The 20805-nt window shown below is 39.2% G+C and overlaps 1 protein-coding gene across 2 annotated transcripts; it reads right to left on the reverse strand.

Moving 5' to 3' along the window:
• Positions 1–441: 441 nt before the first annotated feature.
• On the reverse strand, positions 442–20722 carry C5H9orf85 (chromosome 5 C9orf85 homolog). 2 transcript variants are annotated; one of them, XM_073345147.1, is made up of 4 exons: positions 20553–20722; positions 6107–6213; positions 4626–4739; positions 442–3922 (listed from the first exon to the last, which is right to left on the reverse strand). In XM_073345147.1, the coding sequence occupies exons 1-4, from the start codon at positions 20652–20654 to the stop codon at positions 3730–3732; spliced, it is 516 nt and encodes a 171-aa protein (XP_073201248.1). In that variant the 5' UTR covers positions 20655–20722; the 3' UTR covers positions 442–3729. The 2 variants fall into 2 exon arrangements, 1 of the variants encoding a protein (XP_073201248.1); XR_012159075.1 differs by having other exon boundaries at positions 3897–3922; positions 4626–4688.
• Positions 20723–20805: the final 83 nt, after the last annotated feature.

Raw genomic sequence — 20805 nt, forward strand, 5'->3', positions numbered from 1 at the left:
TAGACGCTCCCAGCATAATTTAGGCAGGCCCTCGGTCTCTCCAGCTCTAGAAGAAGCCCAGGTTCAGAGGGTGCAAAGTGGCTTAAAGCTGTCTTAGCCCTTCATCCCCTAGACTGAGTTCTGACTTAAAACCTCTTCCACAGGGCCTGATTCAGCTCATACCAGTGTGAGACCACTAGAAGTAATTCCATTCACGTCAGCGGAGTTGCCTATTACACTAGTGTTCTTGACTAAATTCAGAAAAGAGCTCATACTTCACATGTATCTGAAACAGGCACTCTTAAGTTTAACCCCAGCAAATACCTCATATTTTACTGTCCTAGATGCTTAAGATTTCTTTTTCTCCTGCTATAAGAATGTAAAGTAAATGGGAGTTAGTCATGTCAAAACATGCAATTACGATCTCCAGATTTTCAAATGCAACACACACACTACAGAATATCCTTTTAAAGACAACTTTATGTAGCTGCGTTTAAAAACATGTTTTTTTTACTGCAGACAAATTAATTACAGGGCATCTTCATAACTCCAGCTGCTGGAGTTATGAAGTCAGAGTGTATGATTAATTCTCACACTACTTTATCCAAACCTGATGCTAACCATCAAATGAGCCTGGCTCCTGAATTCAGCACAACTCAGGATCAGACCCAAGTGATCTTTTGCATGAGGCAATCAGTCTTGTGATTGTTAGCAGTGGTGCTTGTGCAAAGTGCAACAAAAAAAAATTGTCCAGCATCAAAGTATTTCCTCTGTGGTCAAGACAAAGTTTAAACCCCCGTACATATCTATATAAAACCATCGAGAAACAGTATATGCATATTTGCAGGAATACTAGGTAAGACAGGAACTATCTTACTGGAACAGACCAGACATTCATCTAGTCTTGTATTCTGAGTGGCTAGTATCAGACTTTAACACCAGAAATGATAGCCTAGTCTCTCCTCCTGCACAACACAGGCCATAGGAGTTTCCTGCTTCAAGTTCAATAGGTATGATTCAGGTAAGCGCATCTTCAGGAGTCTTGATTTTAAGAATTCTGAATGATGGAGAATCCATCACAACCCTTTGCAAGTTGCTGCAATGGTTAATTACCCTTACTGTTAAAATTCTGCACCTTATTTCCAGTCTAAAATTTGTCTGTCTAGCTTCAACTTCCAGCCCCTGGACTATATTATCTCTGATAGTTTGAAGACCCTTCATCAAAATTCTGTTCACTCTGTAAGTACCTTCATAGGGATCTTAGCAAACAGTTATGGGAATGACAAGCTAAATAGACTCAAGGAGCTCACTCATGAGAGAGCATATCTTCCAATCCTTTAATCATTCTCCTGGCTTTTCTTTGAATCCTCTCTTTTTTTTTTGCATGAGATTACAAGAACTATTTCCCACAAACCCATGTTGATTGACATTAATTATATTACCCTTCTTTAACAGTGCCACATGAGCCATTCCATTATTTTGCCTGGGACTGTCAGACTTGTGTTATGAAGGAGCACCTATTTTACCTTCTCCAAACCCCTTGTCATTTTTGCACTGGGATATCTATCATCCCCTAATCCTTTCAACCTCTCCTTGCATGGAAGTCTTTTTATGCCTCTCCCAACTTTTCTCCTTTTCCATGCAATTCTCCTACTTTCCTCAAAACATTTTTTGGAATCCAGTGTGGAGTTCCATGTATAACAAAAAAGCTCATCTCCTTCTCCAATTTAATAATTACAAGTTTTGCAATTAGTTTCTGCATCAAAACTGGGTAAGAACTACAATAACCTACTCCTTACCAACACCCCACATATATGCTTTAGTGTCCAGTATCCTGTCTTCTGACTCCAGCACAGGTATGGAGGGACTATCTACTTTCTGTTTATAGAGCCAAATAAAATACCTGCTTTTACTGTCTTCTCATTTCTGCCCCCCCTCCCAACCCCCCCACCAAAAGGTGTCATGGCCACACTGACTAGCTCGCCAGAAGTTACTATCCAATCCAGTAAGTCTCACTTCCCTACTGAGGAGGACAATGCAGTCTCCAAAGCACTCAGAGCTTTTAAAAGCATTTCCCTCTTTATACTACTACTTCCTCTCTTACTTGTGTTTAAATGCAAATTTAAACTATTGTTTAAACAGAATCTTCAAGTTAGGGAAGAGAATCTTCTACAAGGCTGGGAAATGTTTCCATACAATATAATGTGGTTGGCCACACAGAATAGGTTGGTTCTGAATGCTGCTGCTCTTTATTCCTCATTTTTTGCCCTTTCTATGCTCAGCGCTCCCTGGCAGCCTGCATGCAATTTCTTTTACAATTTAGATTCTATGGCAATTGCTTGGCTAAAAAAAAATCCATGGTAGTAGTTCCCACCTACTGGGAGCCAGCCCTTGTTGCCTTACGTGGGCTAAAAAAACCACACATGCTTTGGGCTCCACCTCTTAACTTTCCAAGTGGGGTGTGAGGAAGTTCAACCTCTGGCTCACTGCTCCTATAATCGGACAGGGCATCTGGGATGGCACTTTGTTTGGTAGGTCAGTTGTGTACACTGAGCAAGGTCCCTTAGAACTGGGCAATTCTATAATGAGCCATATGTGGTTAATTTAAATGCTCTCTAGTGTAAAAATTGTGGTTAATACTTTGTCCCTTCTGGCCTTGGAATCTATTGCCATAGCAGATGAAACACTTTCTAATTCCAGCAGTATTTCCGGGTGCAAAGCACACAACCAAGAGGTGCTACTGAATTCAAGTAATAAAAGGGTTATTCTAGTCCAATACATTTAGTTAAGCATTCCCCATTAAGATGTTCTAGTCCATATTTTATAGTTAGTTATTTCTCCATAATGTAGAAAACTGATTTGCTTTAATTTCAGAAAGGCTGTTCCTACAAAAACACACGCGTGAACTAGATTAGAGTTCAAACCTGGCAATAGTGCAGCTGAAAAATAAATGCAGTTATATGTGACTGTCACTAGAGGACACTATTTATTTATTTCTCAAATCATAACGCAAACTGAATTAGAAATACAGCTCAAAGGAAAAATCAGTTGTGTGAAACTATACCCTAACCAAAAACAATAGGCCTGTGGTCTTTACACACCGAGAATCTTCTAAAGATACAAACTTGTCCCTTAACATTTTAAATGTTAATGACACGACTTCAGTTGAAGTACTATTGCTTACGAGAGGTACCCGAACAGCATACAGATCCTCTATTTACGCACAAGAGATGAGCAGCAAGTGTGGGGGTAGTGGTAGTAGTCCACAGAACCCTGTTCTGGAGCATATTAACATGACTAAGAAAGTAGCTTAGTCTCTAGACTCATTCATTAGCACTATTTTTGACAGTTTACCTTTCCTTCCTGTGCTAGGGCCATTTGTCCATAATACTTTGGCCTGAGATCTGTAACTCACTTTGCACAAACAACAGAATAGTCACCACATGACAGGCATTTCCGATCAGGATGATTTTTAAAACCAGTGACCTGGAAGTGGAAAGGCTCCATAACTCCCTGCATACCAGAAATTGACAATTTTTTCTTGCGGAATCCCACTCTTGCATAAAGATTTGTGATAAAATTCAAATATAAAATGGAACATTTATATTAGCAGTGTGTCAAGCACTCAAATGTCAGACTGAACTGTCCTCGTGGAAATACTAGGTAGGTATCACTTTGACTTTTTTCTTCAGTTGTACAGTCTCCTGACTAGAACTTTAGCCTTTCATATAAGATTCTACAGGAACAGTTTCAGACGTCTGTCCTTTCAAACTTCATATTTTTAAAATGTTCCTCGAGCATGTCAGGATTCTTATCATCCATGCCATCTAAGTCAATATCAAAATCCAGTTCATCACTTTCCTCTGACTCATCTCTTCTACGGAGCGTTCTTTGGCAATTTCCAGTAGTCTCATTCTCCGTCTTCTCTGGTCCTTTACTGATCCTAAAAGGAAACACAGAAGTCTTATTTGACAGACTTTCAGGATCTAATTATTAAACTGGGAGTGGAGCAGGGGGAACTTTTGGTTTTGTGGTTTTAATAAAAATAAAACCACTCTATGGGGGGGGGAACACGGGGACGACAGATCTATCCATCTATCTTCTATCTATCTAATCAACTGTTGTTTGCCATAAGCCACATACCAGCAAATTAATACATGATGCTCAGTAAAGGGAAACTGCTGGCCCGAGCAATAAAAACACTAAATAGCATAGTTGCTATGCTCTCTATCAACCCTTGTTTGGTTTCTTTTTTCTGCTTACTGTAATACTGAATAATCAGATGACAAATTAAATTCAAACAGTAAATTAGCTTGTGCATATTTTATGGTAATTAACTTTAGTCCATTTTAGAGGGCTTAGTTCCAAAGTATATGCAATTACCCTTTGCAACTTAAAATAAAGTCTTATTGGGTCTGATCTCATTCCCACTAATGACAATGGGAGTTTCACCCCTGATTTCTGTAGGACTGAGGTTGCTGTCTTCTACTGAATCCTGTCCCGATTACTTAAGGAGCATACTAACATAAGGAAATGTGCCCTGAAATACAACAGAACAATGAAAATTTCCAAACCTATTTTGTTAAAAGAATGCATGAGATACAACTAGTGCAGGTATGTAATCAAACTTTCTGAGAAGTACTTACGGAACTACAATTTCTTCTTTCTTTCCACATTTAGCACACACTTCTAATTCACAAGCACAGGATCTGCAAATAATATGGTAAGAATCCTTTACAGTCTTTTGGAGGCACTTCACGCTATTAAGAAGGAAAATATTAGAATGATTGGCTAGTTAGCAAATTGGAATGTTCAATTAATTCTTAAAACTTTCCAATAACAAGTCTAATTGTTTCATAGACCCCAAAGTGGGAGAAGACTACTTTCTATAATAATAAAGTCCTATGTATATGCCAATCTCATATGTAATATTAAAGAAATATGTTAACTAATTGACTCTACTATCATATTTCTCTAACCTTTTAAATGTCAGTTTTGGAAAATTAAAACAAAAGAATTTGTTTTAACTGAATTTAGTTACTGTAATCTTAAATGTTCCCCCATAATAACACACATCAGTGCAACTCCACCAAAAATATTCTTAAAACATTCCTTTTTCTTTTAATCTGTTTAATGTGACCTGCACATCAGTAAGCATTCTATTAGCTAAAATTATATATTTTGGCCTGATCCTGCAATTAGATCTACATAGGCTGAGCTCTGCACCCTCACAGAGCTTCAGTGACATCCATTTATAAGGAGCAGTTTGTAATAGTGGCAGCCTTTATTTGTATATGTTGAGAATAACGAAGATCTGATAAATGCCAGAACCATCTATTCTATCTCAGTTACTGAAGAGAATTTTTGAAAATAAAGTTGATTTAATGGTCTTCCATCTCCATGAATGACTAGAAAAATCTACTAGTGAAAACGGTTTGTCACCTGCATAGAGGCCATTTGTATTTTATACAATATATTCCTATGAAACAAAACACTTTATTTTAAAGCCTGATTACAAACAAAAGTTCTGCCTGCATTAAAAAAGTGGAATTAAGCCCTAAAAGGGTTTCTTTAGGCCCCTGTCCAATAGCGGTCAGATGCCTATTCATTTGGTGGTACTGAATGAGGTTTGATAGGGTCCAAGATTGAAAAAATAAATTCATTTGGTTAAAAATTCCACCCCTTTCCCCCCAGTTTATCTTGTGTACTGGAAAAACAGAGATGTTTCCCTGTCCCTGACTGACTTTGCAATCTTGGGACAATCACTTATGTTTCTGTGCCTCAGGTTTGTCTATTTAGAGGATTAGGATAATTAGGTCCCTCACAAGCACTATGATGCGTAAGGCTGTTTAGGTATTTTAATGAAAGGTGCTATATATGTAGTTAAAAAAAAAAAGACACCCAATGGTTTGCATTTTTAAGAGAACACACTTTTAAAATTTTTTTTAAAAAAGTAAAAACATTATAAGCTTTCCTAGAACTTCAGACTACTGAATTTAGAGCTCAATACAATATGGATTATATCTCTTCTACACACGAAAATGAAATTTCCAAAAATGGTAATACACCCCCCAAAAGAGGTGTACAAATTATACAGTGATTAGCTGTGAAGTAATTGTTGACTCACCATTTCTTCGGTTTTGATAGTGGTTTGTATTTGCTGAATTTTACACGCCACTCCAAGACCTCCTTACAGTGCTGACACACTCCATCATGAAGCTTTGCATTAATTTTCTAAAAAAAAAAAAGTTGTGCTTGAAGTGTCGTCTTTTATAAACCAACCAATTAGCAACTATTCATCAGTTTAGTTTAAAAAAAAAAAAGCCTCTTATGAAGTAATTCCACCCATCATCTTTTGATATCCTGCAGCTACAGTACTGGGGGAAGATGTATTCTAATGGCAGTGCAAGAACAAGGAGTTCATCTATTTACCTGTTCTTATGTTAGTAATAAAGAGACTGAACACTTCCAAGCATTCCTAAAAATCAGTAAAGGTAAATGTTGCCAGAGTACTTCCATTCAGAGTAAAATGCATGTGTTTGGTACAGAAATGGATTTTGAGAGACCAGCTTTGCTCACTGAAGACCGTTACAAGCTTAATACCTATAATTTACACTATATTAGGCTTTAGCAATGATAATGTATATTAAGTTTTTTCAAACTTTTTTCTAAAAGCACAGAGGAAATGGAAGTGCCACATCTTATACCATCAGGAGGACACGTCTTCCATATTATGAACTTCATTCCTATAAAGAGTTCCTTCTGCTTTCCTTCCACATTTAATTTCATTTTTAAGAAGGAATGAATCAGTTGAACTAGAGAAGTGTTTCCATGATAAGGGAAAGCTTAGTATAGGTACATGTTGCAAAAGAAAGTTGTCCTATTCACTGAATTAGGTGAGAATACAGTACACATGAAACAACACTGGTTGCCCTAGAAAGTAATTATCCAGGGCATAGGAAACCTTGGCTTCCTTAAACAGCTCCCCTTTCTTAGACTGAATCAGGCACATTCTTTATATTCATTCCTTCACCTTGGACTGTCAATGACATTAATTCTGGTAATGACATCAATCCACTAAGAACTGAACTGAGAAATCAAATCTGTTAATATTTTTAAATGGAGAGACTGAATAATGGGTATTACACAGAAGTATGCTACTCATTTCTTGTTCATGAGCGGTTTCATTATAGAAGCCAGTCTCCATGAAAGACTGACCACAGATTTTCTTATCTTTTATGTTCAATAAAGTGTCAATACTATTTCTAAACACAAGAGTAAGATATCATGTTTGAAATATTTGAGTGGATAATTATATTAGCCATGAATGCTACAAGCTATATGAAGAAAACAATGAAAAATTTAAGGTTTTTTTCAGAATACTGAACACTTATGCTTTTGAATAGTTTTCATACGTTTGCTGTAAGCAGCTTCAAAAGGAGACAATGGCAACCATTTAAATGACAACTGCTATATTCAATTATATTAAACTGGAAATAATGGCAACAAAGTCAATTGACTATTGAACCACCTCTAAATATTACAGTTCAGAAGCATCTACTCATGATGGAACAGAAGAGCACACTAGCAGTCTGCCCAGTGGAGCTATGGAACAGTATCTCTAGCCTGGGCTCCTTTCTTTCTACCTGCTTCTATTTCATAGAGCACACTAGTAGAGCTTAGAGCAGAGTTCTCACTCTTCACATCCTCCGCCAACAGAGTGAAAAGGATCCTATTGTTGTTTCTACTGTGATAGTGCCAAGAAGCCCCAGACCCATTGTGTGCCCCCGCCCCACCAAAACTGCCCTACTTTAGACAGAGCGTGTAAATGACTGTTCTCTCACATAAATGTATATCATGCCAAAAACGTGAGGTTATAAAAAGCGGTATGCTATGTTGAAGAATTTCTTGCAATAGTAGTATTTCATAAAGCAATTCAGATGTAGTAATTGTTCCCCAATCTCCCTGCGTCCTCTGCCTATTTTAAGGTTTTGGGGTTGTCTTGTTTTGGGGTTTTTAAAGTAAAAATTGGGTACTTCAGGGTCTCTATGTTCCAAGATGTTACCATTATAAAATGGAAAGATGGGCATAAGTGACAGACTTATACAATTTAGCCTCTTGGTTTCATCCCAGTAGTCACAAGGTATACATGCCTTTTCTCCATTTATGTTAATTCACAACACTAACTGTGTATGCACATGTAATGATTTTTAAAATGAGGTAGGCCTAGAGTAGCTGTCCTGGTAATAGGCACAATATAAAATAAGTAGCTATTAAGTTCCATTATATTAGCTATAGTGCCTGTCATCAGAATAGCTACTCTAGGACTACACAATTTAACATTTTGTATACTTCTTCTTTCAAACCACCAACAAATTCTACATTTTAATATTACAATGTCAAGCACTCAAAAGTTAGCAAATGCCCTAATTAAGATTGCCTGTGCATATGCATTTTGATCCAGTCCTTAAATGACACTTTTTTCCCATGGGACCTGCTGCCTCATTCAGGGAATGGATAGTCATTCAACTCCCCATCCCCTTAAATCCTTCACATAAAATGTGTGGCCCCTGGGTAGGTCTTAATGTATGCCAGCCACCTTATCCTTAATACAAAGTCTTTAATTTCCTCATTGAAGTTTTCTGTGGCAGTCCCACATAGTAGCTGAGTGCATCACAAAAAGTAATTCATCTTCACAACACCCCACTGGTAAGTAACTGGGATTATTCTTTTTATAGCTGGGGAACTGAGGCAGAGTAAGGCAAAAGTAGTCAAGAGTCCACTGTTTTTTTGGAGGGTGGGATGGGGTGTCTAATTTGAAGATGGCAATGGGCTGATTTTTTTTCCAGCATACTTAACATTTTTATAGCACTCTAATATGTTCAAAGCCAGACTCCAGCTATGATTGTGAGAACTCACCACTTCTGTATATCTGTCCCCAGATGTCTCAAGGTGACCCAGAAAGTGAGTAACATACAATTTGTGGCCAACTGAAAAGTTCAGTTTAAATGATTTGCCAAGCATCCTAAAGGAACTCTGTGATAGACTCAGGGATAAAATCCAGTGCTCCAGGGCAACGTTTAACTGCCTTAAGCATGAGACTATCCTTTTCTGACATTTCACTACCTTATTCTCATATCTTTCAACTTCTGCACCATGACGTGGTTCTTACAGACAACTGCCTCCTTTACTACACAATTCTGCTTCAACCCAAAAGCACAGTCCGTCCTGCACACTGAGCAAGGCAAGGGTTCTGTGAAAAAACAGTATCCTGTAACTAGTATGGTTGCCAACGGTCCAGGATTGTCCTGGAGTCTCCAGGAATTGAAGATTAATCTTTAATTAAAGATTAATCATGTGATGAAACCTCTAGGAATATGTCCAACCAAAACTGGCAACCCTAGTACCTAGATATCATGTATCATAATGCATATGCACAAGGTGGGACTGAAGTAAGGTTGCACAAGTTGTAATGAGTCACCTTACCTGTGGGGTTAAAATATTAAATATGTAGAGTAAGTTGTGTATTCTAACACTCATAATTTAATCTTCCATACCTACCTATTTAAGATAGATGTCCTCGTTAAGAGTGCAAAGTAGTAGTTTCCTTAGTATAGGTTGTTCGATCTTTTAATAAGCCTCAGGATGAGTGCATGTCCATTTTATCTACTGAATCGTCACACTTTCAGGAATACCAACTCTAAGTTCTCTGACCTCCTTAGCCATTTTTATTCTACCTGAATACAAGAAGCTTACCTTCCTTCCTACCTGCTTTAAGCCCAATCAATTTACTTAGTAGTTTTGAATATTTTTGCAAATATTCTACACTATAATAACCCCTACCTCTTTAGTAACAATTTTTCCCACAGTCCTGCAAACAAGTTGAGAAATAAGACCCAGACAGCTATTTCCCTTTAGTCTTCCATTGCAACTAACCAACTGGAGAGCACACCCCCACACCCAAAATCGATTTTATTACTATTCATATCTCCTCCTGATGGGTACAATTCTTGGCTCTCCCACACATCACAGATGTGACCTAGAGGCCCTACCCTTACCTTCATCTCCTCCTCCTTTTGCCTGAGGCCTTATTTCCTTTGGGAAATTTGTATACATGGTGATTGTTTTGGACTGAGGTAGCTCCACCAGCAGTAAAAGTAATCTAAACAAATGTAGACAAGAAGCTAATGTTTTTAGTCACCATGAAATCTAATCCATTGTTTTCCTTGGTCTCAGGCTGCCCCAGACACAAACTTTGAACCATGATATCTAACTATTCACTCAAGTCTTCAGTGCTGATTCCCTCCTAGAATTGCTACCTCTAAACTTCTTAAAAGGGGACTTGGAGTGATGGCAATGCCTCTTCCTCTACTTTTCAATTTTTTTTAATTTTTTTTTTAAATGGAAAAACTTTTCTGTACCAAGTCCAAAAATCCTTGGCTTCCCAGACCATGCTCCCCCTACCACCTCAAAACAAAAAAAAACCTCTCTGAACTGGATTTTAACATGCTCCAAAACAGGACTTAAAGGGACTGGAGCCACTCCAACTCCACCCTGGAAGCTGTAAGTTTCTTACATCTTCACAGACTGGAGGTTACTTGTGATCCTCGCACGCCCAAGTGGTGAACTTCAGGCGGACTGAACATCTGGTGAGTAAATGCTCCTCACCAATGCATCAAAGGTATTATGTATAGTAGCCTTACAGACATTTGTCTCACATGAAGGGCAGTTCTTAAACTCAGTCTTTCCCCCAGGATCTGCCATTACAGCTGACAATAATATCATGGAGTTAGAAGGGATTGTTCCTATGCAAATGAGAAACACTTAAATACTACAGGTTTTAATTAAAATTATGCAAATAACTACTGCAGCATAAAATGATTGGAGAATGGACACATCTAAGCAATTCATCTAATTGTCATGTTTAGATTAACTAAAGCTTTTCAGGCCTGATCCTGCTCAACTTAAATCAACATCCATTTCACCATTCTCTTTAATGGAACTGCAACTAACCCTTATTTTCTTAACATGGAATATATTTGTATTTAAGTATCTATTATATACAATGGCTTTTTAAACTTCTGAAAAGCAGTTTATCTATCTTCATTCTAGGATTAACTTTCCACCTTAGTACAGTAAACATAAAAACTTGGTCTCAAAATATAGTGGGTTTTTATTCTAAACTAATTATATTAGTAGCGCAGGCAGCGCCACTTATGGTCAAGTTTGCCCAAAACTTCACATTATAAGACCTAGCTTTCAGATGCTTCCAACTTTGCCAAACAAACTGATGAGTCTGTTTTCCATGCTGAGTGTTTGCCTAAGGCAGAATGTTTTGAAAAAGTTTCAACTAAGAGTTCAGCCATTTCTAGGAAGATTAGGGAAAAACACTATTGTTCAATCCATGTTTTTTTTTTTATTTACAACCGTTTCATTGAGAAGCTGTAGTGCCTTCATGCTTTGCAGCATGTACACAAAATTTGGCAGAGCATTTTAGTATCGTTAACCATTTTTAGTATGTTATGGAGGTACAACACTACACTTCTGAGTTGAAGGAAGCTCATTATTGTTAAGCAGTGTACTTTTAAACAAGGAGTCGGCCTCTCTTACAGATACTTCACTAATTTCCAATAATACGCTGTGACTGGTACTGGAAAAAAACATTTATTACTGGAGTGATGACAAAGATCAGCTCAGCAATGTGTAATGTACTTGGAATGCAAAAGGCCATACCCAAGAGAATTGCAATGTATGTAATAATGCTGAAGAACACATACTTTTCCAAGTACTAGTTGGAAATAATTCATAATTGATGGATAAATACCTGTTTGTGAAGCTATGAGAAACCCTGAGTTCATTTTAATGGAGACATAAAGCACTGAACACTATAATTACCAAACAAAAGAATGATGCTCATTTCCTGTTGGCAGCAGGTTTCCTGTATTAGCTCTGTTCGTGCAGAAACCAACTGGCATACAGCAATGAAAGCAATCAGCGTATTGTATATATTTTTTTCTTTTCTGAAGTACATTTAGTTTTATACAAGTAACACAGGCGTACCAGTTAAAGATAAACTCTTCCCCCATCCCTCCACTTCATTAGTGGGTGCCCAGCCCTGCCCATATTAGTCATAGTTTAACTTTTCCTTTTTACACTGAAACTCCAAAGTTCACCTTAAGTTAAGATCAGGTGACAAAAAAAAGCTATGCCTCATATGCCCAATCTTCTGCATTTCCAGCAACATATGCTTGAATAATATGAAACTACAGAGCTCCCATCTAAGGTCCTCTCCCACAAAGACATGCACTGAGTAGTACCAGTGATTTTTATTTAAAATGAACAGTACACATGAGAACCTTTAATAAAGGGTAATATAAATTTAATACAATTGAATTTTGTTTTGCAGCAAATCACTTTACAATTTGAAGAACTAGTCCAATTTCTTAATAGCTAAAGTATCATTAACATTTGTCTAATTATCTCATCTTCACTGGCATAATTAATATTTAGTTATATTTGAAGATTCCTTTTTCTTTTGGATTTAAGATTGGCATTCAACATGTGTGTGATTTCTCTGACATTTGATACTCCATTCAAAGCTTTTTAAAAAAAAAAAACCTCAGGAAAACTGTCCACTGTTAATAACCATTAACAATTTTCAAATATTTTTAGTCAACTTATGATAAAATACAATGGAAATAAATGCATGATGCCTAAACAAGAAAGTAATTTTATCACCTTGGGTCCCTAAAACACAATACCACTTTTTTTTTTTTTTTTTTTTTTTTGAGTAGAGCAGATTTAAAGAGTAGAAGTAGTTTGGAATAGGGGCAGGAAAACGTTTTCAACAGACTGAGCAGTGCAAGTGGAAACCCCTACCAGACCTATAGTGAAACACATGAATAAAGAGAAGAGACCTGTATTATAAAACCAAAGTGAGCCCACAGATGTGTAGCTGGATTTGCAGTCCATGAAAGGCAGAAGCAATCCAAAGCTTTGAAAATCAAAAGGGCAATTTCAAATCCGATACAGAAATGGAAGAGAATAGCAGCTTGCCTGTGCTTGTAAGTCTGTCTGTCCCCTGTCCTCTGATGCCTTGCCAGCATCTCCTATGCCATTCCAACCTGTTGTGTTTGTGCAGCAGACAAAGTGAAATGTAGTAATCCGTAAGAGGGCTGGGTTGAGTGGAACCACAAGAGAGCTAAACATGTGGGAGCAGTTGCCAGCTACTGTATGTGTTATTTATAGGACTTCTGGCTTTGGAGGTTTGTTAGTTTCACTTTTGGGGCGTTATTTTTTTTTTAGCAATTTTGAAGTTTTCTGTAGATGCCCAAAAATCAGAGGGTTTTGGAACTTATGTACTGTATTGAGTAATGTCTTCGTAATATACTCTTGTGTCCTTTAACATTACTGCTGTTTCAAACAGCACTATGTTGAAGTGCATTTGGGAATCTCTACTTTGCAGCAGCAGGGTCTACAGGGACTAACTAATATTCAACACATTTAGTGTGCTTTAGAAATCACATCTCTGTAGTCCACGTTGTGACTCTACACATCACTTGCATCTTAGGGCTTGTCTACACATAACCATTTCCAGTATTTATTGGATAAACACCAATTTTTTGTTTGTATGGAGGGTTTTTATCAGCTACAACCAAAAGTCAGAAGCCCTAGTTTACAGTCAAGGTTTAAGAATTTTAACCAGCCAAAAATTACCACATTGTCAAGTGCAGGGTTTTTTGGAGTTTTTATTATTATTTAAACACATCTAGACTGCAATATGGGGATTTTTTTAGTTTTTTCTATTTAGGGGACTTTTTTTAGCTAAAAACCTAACCCAGGTGAAGACCTAAGTGATACTGCTAAAAACAAAAAATTCTAGAGCCATGCTAGAACTGTGACCTTGCTGTCAACTGAGGGCATCTGACCACTGCACCATGAAGCCTCAGACTCACGCTGGCCTTCATCAATGCGCAGAAGCAGTGAGCATGGAATGACTTCTTCCATTTTCAATTGTTTAACTCAGTTATTCTATTAAAACAGGGGGTTGAATGCAATTCAAATTTGTGTACTATGTTTATTGATCAACAAAGGCAGGAGTGAACGTTGTTCGGTACTTTACAAGCTCCACTGGCTGCCTATAAGATTATTAATGGACTAAAACTCCCAATGGCTTCATACACATTCATGAACCAGAAAGACAGGTTGTGGTGTCCCTGTGAGTGTAGCTAACTGGTCCGTGTCAGTTTCTCAGAGCAGGAAACATTTGCAATGTAGTAGTCACCAGCTAAAGAACGCTCTGGCAGAGGTGATGAGACTGATTACACCCATAAGTGTGTTCAAACCCAAACAAAACAATTTTTTGATAAAGCCTTCCCCCACTAGTAGTATTGACTCAATGTGGAAATTATGAAGGGCAGGGGAGAAGAAACATCAAGAGGAGGAGCAAGAGTAGATTAATACAGGCACATCTCTTTGGAAAAAGTGTGGAGACAATGAAATTATAGCTCTCTTTGGGGTACACTCCCTATTTTATTAGTTATAGCAAGTAGATATTCTGGGGATACCCTTTTAAACTTTAGAATGAAGAGCAACTTCCTTAAAGAGTAGAACTGAAAGTTGTTGGGGGCAGGCATTCTTGAAGTGCACTACAAAATGCTGATCTGAGATTGGGTGCAGTAGCAAGGAACAAATTGTCAGTGTGCATTAATCTCAGGTAGCTGTTTGACGTGTCAGGTATGGGTTCTGAAAGGTAATGTACTCATTGCTATGCAAAATTCAGTTTAACCTTTTGTTTTTACATCTGGCAGTGGTTCCCATGATACAGAACAGAAGTAGATATAATCACAACTGAGACCACAACCTATTCCCAAGCCACTCTCTCCTATGCCACTATAAACAATGACTTCAAACTAACATCCTCTAGTAAAATTCACAAAAGGCAAACTAACAGCCCTACCCTTCATAATTAAAATATGAGACAGCTATAAATAAAGATACACACTAAAATTTCACTACAGAATCTGCAGACTCAGGATAAAAAGTCAGTCCACAACAACAAAAAATTGCACAGCAGTGACAAACTCTCAATATGTAATCAAAGAATGTGAATGTGTAACACTCTGAGTAAGAACTGTAGTATTTATGTAGTGTATAAGTGGCAGAGTCTCATAGTACATTTGCTAGCCATAACTAAAGTACTTCGTAGTATAAAACAGCAGCAGCTTTCCTTTCATACACACCTGGATATTAAATGTTGATAGCAATATAAACTTACACCACATCAGTAACAAGATTAATTCAAGAAATATGTCCAAGTGTAAACTGGTCCCATGTCAATTTAAGGTACTAATAACAGAAAATAAAGGACACCAAATCAGATCACATCTATTGAGAGCTCAATTATAAAATGACAGGCAAGATTTGCGTACTGATCCTGCAACTGGATCAATGCAGGCAAACTTCTGGTCCCACTGGCAGATACCCAGTTGAAGGGGTGGGGTCTTATTTAGCACCCAATGGAAAATATATATGTATTATACTAAAGAGAGAGGAGTTTATAGGTAGGAAAATAATACCCTATTGATTGAAAAAATGAATATTGAATCTTTAAACGTTTAAATGACGGATTTTCATGCTACTAAAACACCTCAAATAAACAGACCAGTTTTCTGTGAGTTCGGTTTGATATGGTTACTTTTTGAGAGTGGGTAAAGGTTTAGTTAATAACTGGCCTATGAAAATACCTGAGTATTTGGGGGAGATTTACTAGAAGATGCATAGAATCTAAATAATTTTCAAATAAATCTGACAAACTGGGTCTGCCTGTTTAATCTCTTATCAGATCTCAAGTGATTCAACCTTCAGCCATCTCATTTGCCATTTCAGGAATCGGGTTGGCTTTCCTGACAGCAGTCCTGCTGGTCTGTGAATGATAAGGGTCGCTGTCTCCAGAACAATAACTTCCCCCAGTATTTCTCTATTTTCCTTGTTTACTACTTCTCATTCCATTCCCCACTGCCACACTTCCTACCCAAGGACAACTGGCATTAAACGGCTAATGCCAATTGCACTATTTTTCACAAACGTATCCTAAAATATATTGTCTAACATCTGCAAGTTTTATGGAAAAACTTGTAAGTACATATTAAATGAACATTACATTCACATAAACTCCGATAAAGTCAAATGTGTTTCTAGAAATGGTGACCTCAGTAATATTCATGTCATCAATATTAAGTCATCTAGCTACAAATACATGTAGTACACTTATTAACTCAGCTCATAAAATCTCTATCAAGCTAGCATTAAGGCATTTAAAGGACAGATACAATATTTCAAAAGGTCCTAGCAATGTTTGCATGAGGTGGTCTGATTTTGTGTGACTGACATAATTCTGTGCTTCATATATTGTAACCTTGGAACCACACCACTAGAATACTGTTTGCATAGATGCAATGTCAACTCCAGAGATGAACCACCTGGCCATCCAAAAAAAAAAAACCACGTAAGATTGTGTATGTTGAAGACTTTTCCTAATCCCATCTTGAAAAAAAAATACTAATTCCAGAATATAAATACAAAGCAATTCACAAAGAAAGGTTCTGACCTTATATTTCAAAATATTAAATACACAACTGTACAATGCAGAGCAGTTGCATTTGGGGTTCTGATTAGGCACTTTAGCTCAAACTGTGAGGTCCCAAATGAACTATATTTGCTTATCTAATCTGATTAGATAGTCTTAACACCTAAATTCCCTCTGAACTGTGCAGCAGGCTATCAAGGGCTGCACAGGTGGGGAGAGGTGCTTCTCCCCCATCCCCAGGGTAGCCTCCACCCCAAACTCCTAGCCCCACCCTCAGGCCCCGCATCCTAATTCTCTGCTCCAGAGCCCTCACCCCCCACTCCACAACCCTCTGCCCCAGCCCTGAGCCCCCTCCCACACTCTGAACCCCTCGGCCCCACCCCGCATCACCTCCATATTGGTGCACATAACAAAATTTATTCCACACATGGATGTAAAAAGTTAGAGGAACATTGTGACACAGTGGCAAACTCCACTTGGTGTATTGATATTGCCTCATTTCTACCCACAGTGAAATATCCTTAAATAGCTTGATGCAGTTCTCAAGGTCTTCCTGACAGTTATTGGTTGCATTTTATATAATTAGGACTGCACCATAAAAAATAAAGGTCAGTGTAGACTTCAATGCAACTAGAACCAAAATATTTATTTTTCTTCAAATTTTTCTTGAGTGCCCATCCTGAATATCTAGATATTTGTACTATTATTTAATAATCATGCTAACCTAAGGATAAATATCCAAACAAGCAATTTACTTGCTGTGACAGGCCGTACCCTTAATTTCATCCTTTTTTACAAGACTCTGATAAATGTTGTACAAAGTATGCCTTATGCGGTATCATCTGAAAATTCAGAATCTACTGAATATTATTGCCCTGGTAAAATGCGTGGCAACACTGTATGTAAAGTTATGAAATTCCACTGTATAAGACATGTTCCAAGCCTAGGAAAACCGCTTGAAACCAGTTCCCCAGAGACAAAAGGCTATCCAGGTTTTCTCACCCGCAGGAGAGTGAATTTGTGTGGGGGGGTGGAGGGTGAGAAAACCTGGATTTGTGCTGGAAATGGCCCACCTGATGATCACTTTAGATAAGCTATTACCAGCAGGACAGTGGGGTGGGAGGAGGTATTGGTTCATATTCTCTCTGTATATATAAAGTCTGCTGCAGTTTCCACGATATGCATCTGATGAAGTGAGCTGTAGCTCACGAAAGCTTATGCTCTAATAAATTGGTTAGTCTCTAAGGTGCCACAAGTACTCCTTTTCTTTTTGCGAATACAGACTAACACGGCTGTTACTCTGAAACCTGTCATGAATAAGGAGCAGCTCAGAGGTTGCATGGGTCAGGAATATGAATCCAATTTCTTTTTTAAAAAGTTTTTGGAAAGAATGAGTCTTTGTTCATGGGATTTTGGTGACAAGGGTAACTTATCTGCCACTTTAATAAAATATAGTTTAATTTTAGAAAACATTAAAAAGATGTTTGACATACATTCAAATACAATTTTCCTAATGATCCTAAAACTGTGTTTAGTGCAGAACTCCTTGAGGTCTAGCTCTCTAGAATTTTTGGTGTCCTAGACAAACTGGAAAATGTACACCCAACTCCTGCAGTGACACCACCACCCCCCACGCTCCTAACAATCATCGTCAGAACTGCTGGATGCCCCAGAAAAGTCACCTGTACTGCCTGCAGAGCTTTCCCTACAACCTACTATACCTAACACCTTGTATTAATTTAATTATCTCCCTTTTCTTATTTCCTTTCCAAAATCCATTCAAGTAGGCTTGAGATATTGACAAGAAATATAAATCCTTTGTTCTTAATGCCACCCGAAATTAGTAATACGATTTTTTTTTACAACTCTATATTAATTAACTTCAGTTTAGAGCAGTAGTTCTCAAACTTATTTGATCATCCACCCTCCCCTTTGTGTCTGTAGTCATTTACACCCCTCTCCTCACACAAGTACCACCACCCAGATCTGAAGACAGAGCAGAGAGCAGCAGCTGCTGGCTGGGCACCCAGCTCTGAAGGCAGCGCCATGCCAGCAGCAGCATCGAAGTAAGGGTGGCAATGTGAAGAGTCAATATCACTTTTCACACAAACTTAGCACCCTATTGCCATCCTTATTTCTCTGCTGCTGCTGCCACCCAAGGAGCTAACAGCTGGAGACACACTGCCTCCAGGTGAGGGATTGAGGGGGCGGGGAAGGAAAACCTGAGGCCGGGCTACCTCCCAGTGAGGGAATGGGAGAGGGAGGAGAGCCTGAGGTGGCAGGGCTCTAGCTGTCCCCTTTATCCCTGCCTCCCAGGTGTGCACAGATTTTCTGCACAAGCCCCAACCACCTGGGGCTGACAGCCAGAGCTGTTTTTTTCTTTAAAAAAAAAAGACAGCACACAGTTTGCGCCTCTCTTGGGAGGTCCACCCCATAGTTTGAGAACTGCTGGTTTAGAGAAAGAGATTAGAGTAGCCAGTTTTGTTTTTGAGCCAGCATATTTTGGTTGTGATGCACTGGCACAAACAAGTTTAATAACAGTCCAGACCAGAATTCAGATTGTTGATTCTCAGTCCATGCATTATCTAGAAGATCAACATCATCATCAAAATAAACAGTCCTAATTAAGGTGCTCAGTGCTGCACAACTCAAAAATTACTACAAACAATTGAAATGTTACATGTGTATATAACCAGTAACTACAAAAAATCATAAGGAAACAGTTTTTATATAAATGTCAATGAAATTAGTTATGAGTAGTTAAATATTTATCGCAGGGTGGTGAACTAGAGCTATGTGAAACTGTCAGGTTATAATGATCAGGGTCCATCTGAATGTTTGATTCAGTGTTCTGTTACAGAGGTGTACACACATGTATGCATCCGATGAAGTGAGCTGTAGCTCACGAAAGCTGATGCTCAAATAAATTGGTTAGTCTCTAAGGTGCCACCAGTACTCCTTTTCTTTTTGCGAATACAGACTAACACGGCTGCTACTCTGACAGGTGTACATGAGTTTTTGTTTTGAATTAATCCTAAAACTGAAAGTAAATCCCAAACAAGAAGTTTGTCAGTTCAGCATTAAGCAAACCTGTGACTGTTGCATGGTTTTATGCGACTTAAGTAGGCCAGAGCCTCTCATAAAGTTCAGAAATCATTCAAAGACTTTGGTCTGCATCTGCAACAAACAAGTGAATGATCTAATGGCAAAGTTTCCCATCTGTAAAATGGGGATATCTACCTAGCTTCCAGAGGTGGTGTTAATAAATTAAGGCATATGTTTCTAAAGTGCTGAGACCTTGAGCTATAACAGTATTATTACACAAACCCTATATTTTTGGCGTGAGCTAGGCTGACACAAGGCCCCTTTACATTCCAGTTTAGGCAGGTTGATACTGAGCCAACACGCTGAGAACTGAAGGCCAAAAGCAGCTGAAGCGGAGACCAGGAGCTATCCCCTCCCCTATTAGCGGGCTGGAGAGAGCGTTCAGCCCCATGCCTGGTTTTTAATGATGCCAGTTGAAGTTATTCGTCATTTCAGCTTGTCAGGCAGCTGCCCATAACCCTAAACCTCCCTTGTACAAACAACGCGCCACCTCCTCGGCCCCCAACCCACAGTTATCAGCTATGGGGTTCCCAGCAGCGCCCCACCCACGCCCCAGCCGCCCAGCACAAACAAGCGCTTCCCCGATCGCCCGTGCTCGGGTTAGAGGTTTAACTGCTGTTTATCGCACGTTAACGACGATTGCTCAGCACGGTCCAGTGGACGGGCACGTGACGGGCTTGCCGCAGCACCTCACGTGCACCCCTGCTCAAGTTCCCCACTTCCGCCCCGCCCGACACCGGGGCGCGCCTCATCCCGCCGCCGGGCCCGCTCTGCAGACGGCCCGGGGTCACGGAGGCGCTTCAGCGCTCTGCCGGGGGAAGCCCTCGGCGCAGGGGCCCTAGCAGCGCCTCCCCCGCGGCGCGGCCCGGCCGCTCCGTACCTTGCGCTGGGCGCTTGTGTCATACTTGTCATTTTTGAAGACTCGCGAGTTCTGATGTCTCTGGGGCCGCGAGCGGGCCACGTTCCCCCTCTGGGAACTCATCCTCCCGCACCTGGGGCCGCCGCTGCCGCACGTGGCTCCCTGACCCGGAACCTCTCGCCCCACCCCCTACTGCCGGCCTCGTAACCGGATTGGCTGCGGCGCCAAAGGCAATCGAGCTCTCCCATTGGCTGGGACTCGTTGTCAATCGGTT

This window comes from Lepidochelys kempii, chromosome 5, assembly GCF_965140265.1.
Source record: "Lepidochelys kempii isolate rLepKem1 chromosome 5, rLepKem1.hap2, whole genome shotgun sequence".
NCBI classification, from domain to species: Eukaryota; Metazoa; Chordata; order Testudines; family Cheloniidae; genus Lepidochelys; species Lepidochelys kempii.

Bases quoted from the DNA above. Each gene is read 5' to 3' on its own strand.
- C5H9orf85 (XM_073345147.1), bottom strand. From the start codon at position 20,654: ATGAGTTCCCAGAGGGGGAACGTGGCCCGCTCGCGGCCCCAGAGACAT. The intron at 6,214-20,552 runs GTACGGAGCGGC...TTTTTTTTTTAG, and splicing joins ACACAAGCGCCCAGCGCAAG to AAAATTAATGCAAAGCTTCA. The intron at 4,740-6,106 runs GTGAGTCAACAA...CCTTCTTAATAG, and splicing joins CTATCAAAACCGAAGAAATG to CGTGAAGTGCCTCCAAAAGA.